The 16,340-nt window shown below is 41.7% G+C and overlaps 1 protein-coding gene across 4 annotated transcripts; it reads left to right on the forward strand.

The window, feature by feature from the left end:
- The first annotated feature begins 1,429 nt into the window (after positions 1–1,429).
- lzts3a (leucine zipper, putative tumor suppressor family member 3a) lies at positions 1,430–15,916 on the forward strand. 4 transcript variants are annotated; one of them, XM_055198258.2, is made up of 6 exons: positions 1,430–1,927; positions 5,626–6,246; positions 8,329–8,901; positions 9,106–9,426; positions 11,586–11,837; positions 14,290–15,916. In XM_055198258.2, exons 2-6 carry the CDS (start codon positions 5,716–5,718, stop codon positions 14,983–14,985), a joined length of 2,373 nt encoding a protein of 790 aa, XP_055054233.2. In that variant the 5' UTR covers positions 1,430–1,927; positions 5,626–5,715; the 3' UTR covers positions 14,986–15,916. The 4 variants fall into 4 exon arrangements, with proteins under 4 accessions (XP_055054233.2, XP_055054237.2, XP_055054234.2 ...); XM_055198262.2 differs by having other exon boundaries at positions 1,436–1,927; positions 11,607–11,837; XM_055198259.2 differs by lacking the exon at positions 1,430–1,927 and adding an exon at positions 1,934–2,208.
- The last annotated feature ends 424 nt before the right edge of the window (positions 15,917–16,340 follow it).

A 16,340-nucleotide genomic window follows, 5' to 3' on the forward strand; every position in this document is an offset into this window, starting at 1 on the left:
TTACAATATTGGGCAAAGTCACACAACTTGTGATATGAGCGTTTCTGTAATTCTTACATTTTGTGAATCTGCTTTATGTTGACTTTGAGGTGAAGTATGTTTGTTAATTTGCAAATACAAATTTCTATCTGTGACTTTGACAAATATCGCTGATTGTAATTAAAAATCACTGAATGTTCTGGAAATAATTCACAACAGATGTATAAGTTTCTTTCAGTGTATGAATTTGCATGAATGTCTCTAAATGTCATTCAGGTTTAGTTTCCGAGTCAAATCTGAATTATAACATGTTTCGTTTTAGAAAGTGATTAAATTTTTATTTCTAAAAACTCCCGTCTGTCTGGTCAATCACATCTCTTGCAACATTCAAAAAACTATTAAAAACTCAATTCTTGACAAATAGATATTGACTGCTTTTTTATAAAAACAGGTATAGTTAAAATTTGTAACTTGGTCTAAGCACTTTTTGTATTATTGCCTCCCTATGACAAATCGCTGTATTGTTTCCTAATCTTTGTAAGTCACATCTGCTAAATGTAAAAATGTATTGTCTTTTAATAATTAAAAAACAATTTTCCACAACTTACATTTCTGCATTTGACAGACACTTTAATCCAAACCGGCTTACAGTGCATTACAAGGTATCATTTGTTTTTGTTTTACAGTAGGCCTATGTTTGTTTTCTGGGTTCGAGTCCATGAGCTCTTGCGCCTGTTGCAAACGCAGCTCTCTTGAAATGAACTATGAATGATAAGAGAGGAATAATGGGAAGTTAAGCTCCGCTGTGCCTTAATTTTTTCAGTTCTCTCTAATTAGACTCCATGCAGTCTCTCTCTTTCTCTCCATCACCGTTGCCTCGCCACCTGCTGTCACATGACACCAGCTTGAGCTCCAGTTGGATGGAGACCATCGCCATAGTAACCTTGAGAAGTTGTTGATGTCACTGATGAATTTGTGAATGGAGAGAAAGAAAACACACAGAGACAGAAGATAAAGACCTAACAATAGATCCGATCATTGTATTATGTCTAATCAGTTGTATAACCGGTGGTTTTCGCTGTCGTCATGGGTCGAGGGTGCGGGTTATGCGTGTTAAAATCATGGTTAGCACGTAATATAACTATTCAGAAAATGACGTGTGATGTACACACAAGGAAAATATTGTGGGGCAAATGTTTACCCTGAGGATCTGTGCTGTCACTTTGACTGTATTTATGGATCATCTGTGATGCATAAGCACTGTTCATCTCCAAATGTGTTATACATTCTGCGTGTAGATTCTGGTATTTGTGGGTTGGCCAACCACATTATGGTTGTATGAAATGTAGGTGTATCATGAATGTTAACTTAAGGAGAATGCTTTGAACAACACACTAAACTCTCTTTATTTTGCTTTTCTGTATATTTCTAGTAGACGGATGGATGGATGGACAGATAGATTGCATCCATCCAACATAGATCATATGATGATTACGGTATAGTGATGCACAATATTAAAGAAAAATGCGATATCTTGCTAAATAATGTGATACAAAAATGCTTAAAAGCAAATTAAAAAACATGTATTCTTAAACCAAAAGGTCTGATTATGCATAACTTTTCAGATTAATAAAATTTATCCGGTTATCGCGATACGCGCGGTATATTTCGATAGGCGCTGCTGTGGTATTGCCATGCTTTCAGACAGACACCCTATGGGGGATCTTGTCGCTCAAAACAGAAGGGGCGGGGCTGACAGTGTCCAAAATGGGCGGGGTTGAGGTGGGTGTGTCCCTCAGCTGATGCGCACCTCTCTCTCTCCCCGCCATCACTTCATCTCTGTCGCGGGCGGAAGCGCATCGCGTAGTTCACACGTTCATTTACGCCGCAGCAGCCGAGCATCGGCCCGACGGACGGACAGAGAGACAGACAGACCCGCGCTGAGACAGTGAGTATATGAGGAATAACCGAGTCTCATCCGCACCCGCGTTCACCCGCGTCCTAACTCTCCAGTGAAAGGTTTGATGCAGAAGGACGCGCGGACGCGTGTTATTGCTTACCGATGCTGTGGTGGTGCTGATGCTGATGGAGGGATGCGGATGCGGCGGTCCCGAAGGCTGGTCGCATCATTTTGCATGAGCAATAACGCGCGTTATGTAATGGCCACGGTGAACGCGAGGAAAACCGAACGAATGGATCCCTCGGTGGTGTTACTGTTTTTTTAGTCAGGTGAACGCTGTCTCTTCATTGTGCGTCCTCTGCGTTGCCGCTAAATGGAGGCGTTTTTATGGCTCGTGTTTATGACACGCGCAGGCTGTTGAATGCGTTTGTCGGCTCGATAATAACTGCTTAGTTGCGTCGCGAGGCCCGCATCCCCTGCGTTCATTCGTGGCGTTAAATGCTTGTAAATAAACGATGTCTTGTTACGCGGTCTTCTTGTGAAGTAAATGCTGTTCTTTTCGTGCATTTATTGAGCTGTTGTGATTCTGATGTCATATGTAAAGCATGCACGGGGGGCGTTTGTGTACAGGCCTCTGGATTGTGTTTTAACAGGCAAGCTTGCGTTTCATTGTGCGTATCTTTATTTTCTCGTCTATGTAATGTCCTGCAATGCAACGAGTGCACTGCATTGATGATGCAGAGTGCCACTCATTTGAGCTGCATGTTTACAAATGCATGTGCGTTTTTTCTTTATTCACAGACGTGTACGTGCGTTAGGTCTGCTATGTTTGTGCCATCGTAAGTATATGAATCTGACGTTGTATTATTGATGGAGCCTGGATGTTGCATCTCTCTGTTGATGAATGTAAGACATCAGGTGATGCATTCAGCATCCTGACAGTGTTTAGCATCAGACAGACGATGTGTAGCGTGAACTGCGCTCATGTGTGTGTGTGTGTAAGCGTTAGATATATGAAGCATGTGAGCGATGATGTAATGCTGTAAATGAGTGAGTGAGTGTGGCGGCACGTGCCCGCGGCGCCCTGCTGGACAGTGCGCGCTACTGCAGCACTGCTGCGCGCGCGGCCTGGATGGACGAGCTCTGTTAACATGCGTTCAGTGAAGCCATAAACAACTTTAAACATACTGCAGCATCATCAGAGAGACCAACACAGATGGACTTTTAAACACTTTCTTATACACACAATTTCTGTTATTGTTGTGAATGATTCTATTGTTGCAGTTTGTTGCAGAATTATAAATCGTTGTCATTTTTCTTTAAAGTTTAATAGCTTTATCAGCTCTGGAATTACATATTTTGGGGAAAAGTCAGCTTCAATCTGTGCTTTTGGTCTTTTTCTCTTACTGTCAGTTTTGATGTGTTTTGGAGGCATGGAAGTAAATTTCTTCATCTTTTGTTTTTTCTGAGTTGGGTGATGAAGGCATCAAATCCAACCTTATTTTATTTTTATCACGGTCTTGTTACCTTAAATATAACACTGGGATTAAAAAAATTTTTACACAGCAGGGTTAGTTACAGTAACACAGTGTTACAATTAAGCCTCAGGTATACAATGATAATGAAATGATAATAAAATATCAGGGGAAATAACTTACAATTATGATTTTTTTTTGGGTCTTAATTGTGTAAATCTATTTCTATGCATTGCTGCATAATTCAATGATGGTTAGATGAAGGATCACGGATGGATGAATGTGTGGATATCTATGTATTATAGGCAGATATATAAACAATATCCTCTTTTATATAGACAGAATTTTGTTGAGTTATTTGTGTTTGAACTAAAGCAAGTGTTACAACAGTTTATGGGGTAAATTATAACGTTTGCACTCCTGTCACTTTCGGTGTAATTGTACGATAACGGCAGGTCCCACAAACAAACTTTAAGTGTTCATTTGTAGCAGAGATGTGTGTTGATTGTGTAAAAAATTTATTCATCTTACTTAAATATTTTTTGAATGATAGAGCCAAAGCCAAAAAGCGTTAGTTTGTGCCCCACTCTCCCCTACTGTTTTCTACATAAAAAAAACATCCTAAATGTCATGTCAAAGAAATTACTAAGAAATAAAACGTCCATGCCCCTCATTATAGGTTATGAGACTTTATCCTCACAGCATCACAAATTTGCAATGGATTTTTGATATTCCATGCCATTCCTGTTGAATGTCATGTTGCTGTTTTATGTTTCAGCTCATGGCCCGTATGCAATGTCCTGAATATAATAAAGTGGCATTGATGCAAAAATCTTTGTTTATGTTCAACTAAAGAAAGAAATTAATCTCTTAAAAATAAAGGTGCTATATGATGCCATCAGTGGCGGAGCCAGAGGGGGTTCGGGGTGGCACTTGACCCCCCTGACATCTGACTGGCCACTTCAAATTTAATGCGCTATTTTCACTCCCTCCCTTCTGGTTAATGAACGTGTTTATTTTATTATAATTCTCAAATATTAAGAGAATATTGTTTGTCTTTCTGTGGACTGATAAAGTTTTTAATAAATACTAGCCTTTCTTTTCCATTTGCAATATTTTTACATAACTAAATGCCTTGTTTTTATTGAAGTGATCTTTTTATTGTATGATGATTAGTTTTACTGTGCTGGACTGGATCACTGTGTTTGCGGCACAGTGCACAGAGCTTAAATGAATTTAGGTTTGCGTCTTTTTGGCTGGAACGGACAAATAAACAAAACATTTGTCAAGGTATCATAGTAAACAATTGTTTATGTCCTTATAGAATTAAATTGTATTGCATTGATCTTATAATATAAGCTTAAAAAACAGAGAAAATCACTCACTGCTCCTGTTTGACCAACTTCTGTAACTTTGTAAAAAAAAGATGAATCCATATTTACTTCTAAATAAATTACTTTATTGCCAAAAATCCTATTCGGAGTTTCCTGACCAACTTCTATGAAAGTGACTGTAGTTAACATCAGATCTTTTGCTTTATTAGCAGACAGTTCACGAGTTTAAATTAACATGTAATCAGTAGGGTGATATGATAAGTAAAGCATAAAGTAAAAGTATAAGTAAAAGCATGCTGTCCGAGAGGAGTGACATTTATTTTCAGGAAGTATAACATCGGTTGCATAAAATATGAATTGTTTTTAGTTAATATTTAACTCCACAGATAATCAAACCTGTACACACACACACTGCGTATGGGATTCATAAGATTGTTTTGCTCATCATGAGTTGTCGAAATATATAGAGTTCTTCTGGATTTTTGAATGATCCGATGAATGTTTAACTTCGGAAGGACGTTCGGCTTTCTTAAATCTCATAAGACCCAAGTATGTTGTTTGTTTTCAATCATATCAGATAACAGAATAACCTTGCTTTCTATTAGTATGCTAGTGTAATATTGTTTTGATCGAAGTGGTGCTATGAAGTAAATTTTAGCCTGATAACTAAATCCAGCAAGCAATTTTGCGTCCAAAGCAATTTAATAGCCATCTGTCAGTCAAAATTGTATAGATGTCCCAAAAATAAATTATATAAAATAAATGAAATCATGAATATCAGACATCTCACAAGTTACCAAGTTCATTTTGGCTAGTAGTGGGCTACGTAGAAATTACGGCTAATGCTTGCTGGGTAACACCTCAGGATTCTTTATAATATAGTATTATAAGTTATAATATATAGTAATATATTAACCTGTGTGTGTTTCTGTTGCAGTGTGTGTGCGTGCGGTCCGGCTCCCGAAACTTTCATGCCCCTGTGTGCTGCCGTTGAGGGTGGCGGAGTGAAGCGCTCGAGGCTCCTGGCATGGGCAGTGTAGGGAGCGGGGCCTCCAGTCAACGCCCCATCACCATGCGCAGCGTGGGCACCCGCACCACCCCTAACGGTCCCCTGGTGGCCGCACCGCCTCCCAACTCAGCCCGTCGCCGTCTGGACGACCGAAGTTTCAGCGCCGACCGCATCCCTGGGCCCAGCACCAAAGCGAAAGGCGTCTCCGCCGACGAGCGTAGCTACAACGCCGAAAGGGATTACCACGCCAACGCTCGCAGTCATGCGGATGCCGAACGCGCCGCGGCTCAAAATGCCAACCGTCAGCAAACGGTCAACGGTGAGAGGCTGGTGTCCAACACGGTGTTCACTAACGGCGGGTCACGGAGAGAAGGCCACCGGAGAGGAGAGAGTCTGGACTTGTGCGGTAACAACATAGTGCTTATGACAAATGAGAAAAACGTCAATCATCAACCTGCACCACAGCACAAAGAGAAAAACAAAGCCAAACCTGATAATCAAAACCCACCAAACATTCTGCCCGTCTCTGGGAAGCTGGAGCATGCACAGGTACGGTAACAATGATCCATGATTCATCTAAAAGTAGGGACACCGACATCAGTGAAGTAGCACAGACTGATAGGTTGGCTCACATTGGCTGTGTGGTGGTGGCGCCTGGGTCCAAATTTGCCCTGAGGCACCAACCTAACGGCGGTCAATTCACATATCTGTTCTCGCTCAACACAGACAGATTTGTGATATATCCTTAATGTCTTATGAGCCATATCTTCTTAAAAAAGTGAATGATACAGAAAGCTCATCACTAACTGTGCGTTCATATCAGACGCGAATGAAGCAACGCTTGAGAAATTTAAAGGTGCAGTGTGTGGATTTTGGCGGCATCTAGTGGTGAGATGCTGGTAGGTTGCAACCAATGGCTCGGTCCACGGCTTACCCCTCGTTTTTTAATTACATAGAGAAGCTACGGTAGCCACCTTCGAACAAACATGTCATTGGGGACAACTTGGTAAAAAAATGTCCATTAAGGGTTTCTATAGAAACATGGTGGCACAAAATGGCGACTTCCATGTAAGGGGACCATCAGTGTATGTAGATAAAAACGTCTCGTTCTGAGGTAATAAACACATAACGTTTCATTATGAAAGGTCTTTATACACCCCTGATAAAATAGTTTTATATATTATTTTGCATTTATGTCAAGAGATCCTTCTAAAAATTACACACTGCATCTTTAAGTTAACTCGCTTCATTTGCGTGTGAAATTTGTGCGTGAAATTCAGACACGAATATGCTACATTTTTGGCTTTAGATAGCTTGTACTGTCAATATATATTTAGTTCTACCCAGTCTCAAGAAATTTTGTGATATAGTCACGCAACTTCTTGATTTCCCTGTGACACTGTCACGAACTCTCACGTTGTTCTCATGTCACTGTCACGCACCGGCAACTCAACTGCCTCCTCCCACCTTCAAACCATTGTCGCCTCGGTCCAGGGTTAGATTTGGTGTTTGCGTTAGGATGTCACTTTAAGTACTGGTTTATACTATTTTTTCGGATTTATTTTTTATATTTTCTGATTTTTAAACTATTGTCGCCTGGCGTTAGGGTTAGAGTTGGGTTTGGATGTCATTTTATGTAAATGTAACCCCAAACCGAAGCGACAATGGTAAGAGAGTGGGACAAGAAAGTTGGGTAACCAATGCGTGACAGTGACAGGTAAACAGAAATTCGTGATACGATCATGAAGAAATGTGGAAATTCGCGACAGTATCACGGAAAAGGAATCAAAAAATTCCGTGACTATAGACGGTTTCAGCAGTAACAACATAAACAAGCGCATGTCGTGGTCCGCACGTAACTTCCGGTAAACTCCGCTAAGAATAAATAACAACAAAGTCCTTTTAAAATATCGATTACCTAGGAAACCAAAACATTTGTTATTTTCGACGAGGCATTTGTTCAAGAGATCAGTTTAGCAAGTCAGACCATTAAAAAAAACGAAACCGGAAGTAAAGTTCGGATCCAATCCTGACTCGCGTCAGCGCACGTGCGTCCGATGAAACCGTATTTATCACGAAATTTCGCGAGACTGGGCTGATTTAGTTCAAATTGAGTAAAAAGTGTTTTTTTACAACTTACCAGATTGTCCGACCTCCTCAATTTCTTCCAAGTAAGTTATTTTTTTCCTGTTTTTATACGAAAATGCATCATACATCTCCAAGTGTCCACATACAGCGGTATAATGATTTTATTCTTCATTGTTGTTTGGTATTTCTGCCTCCTCTCGCTTTGTCGTAATCACGTCACCACTAGCGCAAGCATCTGATTGGTTAATGCGGCGTCAATATCTGCAAAAGTTCCGCCAAAAGTCCGCAAAAGTTCGGATTTTTCAACTCTCACAATTTGTGTGAACGCGTTACACACGTCAAAAACCCGAAATGCTTAATTTGCGCCGCCTCATTCGTGCTGCCAGATGTCTATCGCGTCTTTGCATTGACTTAACATGTAAATCACATCTGGTATAAACGCACCATAAAAAGTGCAAAACGTACCTTATAACATTTTAAACTTTTATCCTTTGATTTTATGCCACAGATTAGACTGTGAATTTCTATTTTTCGTCCCTACAGACGAATGACTCTTTGGTGCGTCCGTCAGCCTTCAAACCCGTAGTGCCCAAGAGCTTTCACTCCATGCAGAACCTGGTGTGTCCTCTTCAGACCAGCTCGGGTACGAGCGCTGGTCCGGGCAGCAGTGGAAGTGGAGGCAGCGGAGGAGAAAAAGGAGGGCAGAACCCGTCCGGAGCGCAGTGGGAACAGGACAGTCCCAGTAGTCGGGGAACACACACGGGAGCGGGCAGGCCTGGTCAGGGCAGTCTGTCTGATTCTGGGAGGAACTCGCTTACCAGTCTGCCCACGTACACGGGGTCGAGCTACGGCCCTCCTCCTGCGCTCGGACCCCTCAGTGCCTCCACCAGCCACATCAACAGGCTGGGCACCGTCGCTCTGGATAAACTCGACAAGCCGGGATATCAGAATGGCGTCAGCGCGTCCGATAGTGGCCGATCTTCTTCTGGCAAGAGTTCCTCGTCGTATCAACGGCTGAGTCACATGAGCGACGCTCCTGCTCCTTTGCGTCCTTCTCCATCCTCGGACGATCTCATTCAAGACCTGGAGGACCGTCTGTGGGAGAGAGAACAGGAAGTAAGTAGGCCGAAAAAGTGAGAAAATTTGCAGCCCACCACTGAAACGTTTTAAACTTTTTCAGTCTGAGCATTTGTAAGAAAAGTCCTTGGATCAGATCTAAAAATGCACCTTTGATTTTGTCATTTTGTTAACTAGACATCTTAGACACTTTAATGATAATAAATTGTCCACTGGCATAAAGACTCCTTGCCCTCCTCGTAGGTGCTCCACATGCGACGTAACCTGGACCAGAGCGAGGCAGCCATCGTCCAGGTGTTTGAAGAGAAGCAGCGCGTGTGGGAGCGCGAGATGGAGGATTTGAGGCAGAACTACGCCGGTCGGCTCCAGCAGGTGACCCGACGGGCTCAGCGCACGCAGCAGGCCCTGCAGGCGCAGATCAGCCGTCTGCAGCAGGACAAACGCAGACTGCAGGATGAAATGACTTTGCTGCTCGCTCAGAGAGAAGAGCTGGAGAAAAAGTGCTTGGACTTTAGGAAGGAACAGGCTGATATCTTGCCCAGACTTGAGGAAACCAAGTGGGAGGTGAGTGACTGCATACTGTCTGAGATATTAGTGACCACTATTCAAACAAAACATTCGGCAAGTGCTTTTGTCCGAAGCGACTTAAAGTATCTGTGTTCCCTGGGATCAAACCCACAACCTTTTGCACTGTGAATACCTTTGTGTATCTGACACAGATATTTATGTACTTAGTAACTGATATTTATTTATTTTTACACTGGTCAGTATCGCTTTTGCCAGCCATTTGCATTTATTTCGATCAATCAATCAAAACCTTTGGTATGTGATTGTATCACTAGCTGCACTTCCATTACCCTTCAAATTGCGCAAATTGAAATAGCGAATTGAAAATGCACTCCATTGAAACACAGAAATTTTAAATAAACTCACATATATCGCAAAAATGTTTTTACGCTCGAGTGAGGTGGTTTTTCAGGCAATTCGAAAAGGAATCGCAAAACTGCAATGATAACTTTTTTTCACATTCAATTTATAGTCGTGCGTAAGGTCTACGCTGTGGGTTGTCCATAGCCTCTGCGTAGCCTGACGTGCACCTCGCCGAATTTTTAACAGCGCGTCAGTTCTACGTGAACCGCAAGCTTTGTGATTGGTCCACTAGAACCCCTCCCATCGGTTAAAAAAACGCTGTCATAGGTATTTCCGTTTGCGACGGTGAGAACTAAGATTGGTCAAGTTGAGGAGTGATTTAGCTCAAACTCGACGTGTATACTATGCCGTCGCAGCTATGCCGTAGGACGTGCGCACAACTATAATGAGCCCTAACAGCTGTGTAAAAGTCACATGACTTTTAAGACTTTTTCGAGGGCGCACGATGCGAAGCTCGTCATTTCAAAATATGTTTTCCTTGCGTCATATGATGTCAAAATACGAGCAGACGTCTCTGAAGGGTTTATGATAAAAGAGACACTCGTGTTTGCCAGATACTCGCTTAATGTCATGTGTAATCAAAGTTTAGTTTTAAAGGCGGAGTCCACGATGTTTGAAAAACGCTTTGGAAAAGGAGACGGGCCGACTACCAAAACACACTTATAGCCAATCAGCAGTAAGGAGCGTGTCTACTAACCAACATCCTTGCAGGGTTGCGTATGTGTGGGGCGGGTCTATCAACCGAAGGTCCAGATTCTATTGGGGTAGGGGCGTGTTTGTTTAGGTGATTTCAAATATCAACATTGGCTTTCAAACATCGTGGACTCCGCCTTTAAGTTATATACTCTTTTATCATAAATCCATTTGACGCATTTGCAGCAGGCTTGTATTTTGATGCATAATGCACATAGTTCACATGACGCAATAAACACATATTTTGAAATGACGAGCAACACACGACACTCACTCCGAACACATATTTTGAATTCGCGCCTCTCAGAAGAAATGTCGAATGCCGCCACTGGCGGTATATTTAATTGGAGGACAAGATAAAAGAGGTGTGTTCGACTTCATATGGTGTCACAAGAAACGATCAAAATACCGCAATATTTATATTAAAATATTGCTAAATACTGCTCTGTATGCTTTCGAGTCGCTCTCGCTGTATTTTGATGTCATATCCACGTTGGTCTGCTGCGCAGCATTGTATGAAGTCGAACACACCCATCTGCATGGTTTTTGAAATTACTTCAAAATTACGTTTTAGTCGCATAACCTTGGTTAATGGAAACGGCGTCATTTCGCAATAGTCATTTCGCATTTCGTGGTGCGCTGACGCAATACACGTCTGCATCCGAACTTTACTCCTGGTTTCGTTTTTTTTATAGTCTGACTATTTGCTAAACTGATCTCTCGAACAAATGCCTCATAGAAAATAAATGTTTTGCTTTCCTAGGTAATCTATGTGTTGTTTTTTGCTTGTTATATAAATAAACTACGTTTAAAGAACTTTGTTGTTATTTATTCTTAGCGGAGTTTACCGGAAGTTACGTGCGGACCACAACAGCCGCTTGTTTATGTTGTTACTGCTGAAGTGTCCCTCTATCTCAATTGGTAATGCATCGCATTAGCAACTCACAAGTCATGGGTTCGATTCCCAGGGAACACACATACTGATAAAATATAGCTTTATTGCACTTTGGATAAATGCATCTGCCAAATGCATGAATGTAAATATAAATACATGATAGATGAATAAAATCCTATATGAAGTATAAACTTAACGATGACAGATGGTCTATGTGCTCTCGCAGGTGTGTCAGAAAGCAGGTGAAATCTCTTTACTGAAGCAGCAGCTGAGAGAGAGTCAGGGTGAAGTAACGCAGCGAGCGGGTGAGATGGTGGCACTGAGAGGGCAACTGAAAGAGCTAAACGCTCAACTGAGAGAGAGAGAAGAGGCCGAGATCAGCCTTAAAGAGTCGTTCTGCACCAAAACACTGGAGCTGGAAAGATGTGAGGCTGAACTACAGAGCATGCTGGCTGAGGTAAAGAGGATACACAACTCATTATTTCATTATTAACCTATTGAATATCTGAGCCTCACTGTGAAATCCAGGTTAAAGTCTCATAACTTAATAAAATCTAAGGATTTCATTGATTTCAATCTTTGACATGATCTTAATGGATATTAAAGGGGACATATCATGAAAATCTGACCGTTAAATTTGGGCCCCCAGTGCTTGTATTAAGCTAGAAAATGTGAAAAGATCAACCCAGTAACTTAGTTTTGGTAAACCATACTCTGCAAACATGTGAAAATATAGCGCATTGAAATTTGGCTCCCCTTGTGATGTCAGAAGGGGATAAAACCGCCCCTTAATCTGCACTAGTATCCAACCACGGCCCTGCCCTTTAGTGCAGAGATCAGCTCATTACTGTACTCATATGTACTCTGGGGACCCAAAAAACTTGACATCTTATAAAAGTCTTGTCCCCTTTAAAGAAATCAAGGTTATATTTTCACAGAATGTTCTTTACAGTATGCAGGATGAGTTTATGTAGAAAACAGTGAATCACAAAAAATGTTACTGTTAGGGATGAAATGATTACTGGTTTTATGGTTTATCAAAATACGTTTAAACGTTTTATTAACCGTAACTGATTTTCACAGTAAATTCAGTCCTGCGTCAACCAAAGGTAGCAACAATCTGACGCAGGCAGGTGTATCATAAAAATGTGGAGGTTGTTATGTTTAAATTAGGAATACAAAAGCAACATACAAAATAATCTGCAGTTGTTGACATTTGGAATAGAATAACAACAACACACAATTCATTCACATCTCTTCACGTATTTCTGCTTACAGGGCTCATTCGTTAAAACGTGTGGTCCAAAAGAGTACACAGTATATTAACTCTTTCCCCACCATTATCGAGTTATCTCATCAATTAAGAGAAAACATTTGCATAAAAACGTGTTTCTGAATTTTTTTATGTTCATCTGCAATACCGCGATTATCCACTACATGGCGCACTTACCCAATTTATGAAAAAAACTGAAGCCAAAAAAGTTATTTACTCATTTTAAACACTGTGTATGTTTTGATAATCTTGCAAAAATTCAATTATTTCAGCTTTTTTGCTAAAAAAAATTATATTTAGAGAAAAATACCCATATTTAAGAGTTTATAAGAGAGGAAAAAAAATAGATATATTTGATATATTTGTATGTTTCTAGATTTTTAGTAGAAAATTTTTCTGGAAGGCATTTTGTGAAACTTTTGTGAAAATTATAAAAAATGCTGGCTGCCAACTTTTCCAAAAATATCTGGCAGAGAATGAGTTAACATAGGTTATTAGGTGTTAACTTTACATTTCTTTAGACAAAACCGCAACTCCTTTTCCATTGAATGATGGTATCTGATGAGTTCAAGTGCCATTTATCTTTGTCTGTTTCTTCTGGGATTGCTGAAGTGACGGCTGGCACAACAGTTTTTTGTTTTATTTTGGCCGATTTCTGTTTCGGGCACAAACCTGTTATATGAATGTGTCTGAAAGGCTCGATGGCATTTTCTTTTCATACTGTCTAATGCCTGATAGCACGCAGATAAAGTGCATGGGTGCCTACTGTCACAGAGGGACTCTGCACTTTTATTTAAATCTTATTTATTATTCCATTTTATTTATTTTTTATTTGCACTTTTTATTTAGCCTGTCTAGTGATTTAGTTTTGCGCAGGTGTGTTTCATTAAGTCTCATTTCATAAATGTTTGTTTTTTGGGTTTAAATTCTGAAATTATAACATTTATTTGAAAACAAAAAACAGCCATGCCACATGTATATAGCAGCTTTCTTGGTTTTTCTGCTTAAGATGGAGTTGTTGCTGTTTTGTTTAAGGCCAGTTGTGCTGATAGATGATTGCTGTTTTGACTCAGACAAAGCCACGATAATACTGATAACCAATCATTTTGGTCACCATAATCATGATATAAAATTTTTTGCATGCAGGGTCACATAACACTCAGCTGTGTTTCATATTTTGTATGCATTTTTTTTTTATTCATTTATTGAGAATGAATCTTGAAAATGAGGATTATTGCTATTAGATGTTTTTTCTAAAATTAAATATAGGAAAAAACAGAAGAACAAAGCTAAAATAATCTTGATCTGGGTTAATTTGATGAGAAATGTTTTGAAATCGAAAATGTTGACTTTTGTTTGCAGACTTGACATCTGAGCTCAATACGTTTTTGAATGTTTTTCTCAGAAGAAATATCTGAGAAATTATTGGGATATTAAAGACATCTCATCTGTGATCATTTGGACATGTTGTCCATTTTATGTTATTTTACAACATGTTCGGAAGTTGAATCACCTGCTTGGCCCTTTCTTATATATGATAAACAAAGATGAGATCTCTTTTGTAAACTTGTGTTAGTAAATGTGTCCCATGTATATCTGACCCTGTTATCTGCATCTCTCCCATATATTCCCGCAGGTCACCGTACTGAGGGACAAACTAAGCGTGTTTGAAACGGAGGTCACGCGCTTAAAGAAAGCCCTCAATGAGCTCAGCAGCGGCAGTCGTGCCGGCGAACCCGGTCTGCCTGAAATGGGTCAGCTGGTGGCGTCCCGCAGCCGAGAGCGTCTTCTCTCGCCACTCAGCCCTCCGGACACGCCCGCGTCGCTCGCCCCGCTCCCCGCCCTGCCGGCTCCAGACACGCTTCTCACCCTCCAGAGCGACGACTCAAAGGTCCAGTGGCAGGAGTCGGGCGACCTGCTGCGAAAGCTGGAGCGGCTGCAGAGCGAGCTCCGGGTGGAGCGGCAGCAGCGCGAACGACAGGCTCTCACCTTCGCCCAGGAACGCCAAACCTGGCAAGAAGAAAAGGAGCGAGTGCTTAAATACCAAGCGCAGTTGCAGCTCAGTTACGTGGAGATGCTGCAGAAGAACCAGGCTCTGGAGGAGCGAGTGGATAAGCTGGGCTGTCAGATCACCACGTCACCCCAGGCTTCCATCGCCTCCCCCGCCTCGCCTCCCTCCGCGGCCTCGCAGGAGGTGCCGCCGTCCGTGTCTATATCGCTCACATCGCCGACTCCTCCAGTGGAAGACAAGACGCTGCCGGAGCTGCACCAACTGGCGCCGCTGTGGCCGGTTCCAACTCGGCTGGAGAGGATCGAGTCGACGGAGATCTGACCGCGGCGAACGTGAACTCTGTGATGCAGTAAAGCCCCGATTACAATAGCATTCAGTACAGTCCAAAAAATAAATGAACGGTGACCGTACAGCTTCCGAGGACTGTCCAAGGATGCCCTGCTTGTGTGGGGCAGGCGTTTGGGTTGAGAGCTGGTTTGTTGTTTGGTTATGCGCACTTGTGGCCTTATCAGCCGGCGGAGGGTTGGTCGATTGGATTAGGATAGAGGTGCTGGCCCAAAGGAACTAGATACACGTCTGGATTTAACACTCAGGGGTTTAAGGGAGGCGTAACAATTCAGACCTAAGGTTGAGACCTGACTGTTTTAGCTTTTAGCTTGAAGTGTGTTTTCATTAGAGGTCTATTTTAAAGATAAGCTTTTAAAGGTGAGGTGTGTCATTTTTGGAACTACCAAATGTGAAATAAAAAAAGACTGTTTTAAAACCTCCATCTGCCATTGGTTGGACTTATATGATAGTGTTGACTGCCATATTTTAGGGTGACCATACGTGCCATTCTTCCCGGACGCATCCCTTCCAGGATTTTGTGTTCGTCTCCCGGAAGTCATATTTGTCGACCGCATACGTCATAGAGGATTATTATTATTACAGAAAAGCAACCGTTACATTTTAAGGTAAGAATGGAACTATGTTTGTATATCTTATGTTTTTAACTGAATGGCGTATGCGGTCAACAAATACGACTTCCGGAAGACGCACCGAAATCCTGGACGGGATGCGTCCGGGAAGAATGGCACGTATGGTCACCCTACCATATTTTGGGAAATCAACCTAGAAATGGTTTACTTCACATGAAACTGGTATGTAATAAGGCCGTACACACTAAGTGCAAATTCAAAGATTTGCGCAAGTAGATTACATACAAATTAATGCAAAGACGCGAATAGACGCAAACTCGCGTGGGGCGATGCGAATGACGTGCTATCACGCCTTACTGTGGGTTCACACCAGATGCGAGTTCAACGATTCGCGCGAGTAGATTACATACAAAGTCAATGCAAAGACGCGATCAGACGAGTCCTCGCGATATGGGCGGCACGTTTTTGCCGCAAAAAACGCGTGCTATTCGCCTCAAAATATTCAACTCGAGCGAAAAATTGCCATGACACGAAGTAAAATCCCGCAAGTAATCTAGAGCGAGTAACGCGATGCCCCGCGTTTGGTGTGTACGTAGTATTACTGTGGGTTCACACCAGCCGCGTTTGAGGCGTGAAATTTACGTCTACCGCTTCTAGTTTGCCGCTTGAACATTTTGAGTTTACTCGCTTCATTCGTGCGTGAAAGCCGCGCGTGAAATTATAGCAATCAAGACATTCACGCTGAAATTCACTTACGCA

This window comes from Misgurnus anguillicaudatus, chromosome 22 (genome assembly GCF_027580225.2).
Source record: "Misgurnus anguillicaudatus chromosome 22, ASM2758022v2, whole genome shotgun sequence".
In the NCBI taxonomy this organism is placed as follows: domain Eukaryota; kingdom Metazoa; phylum Chordata; class Actinopteri; order Cypriniformes; family Cobitidae; genus Misgurnus; species Misgurnus anguillicaudatus.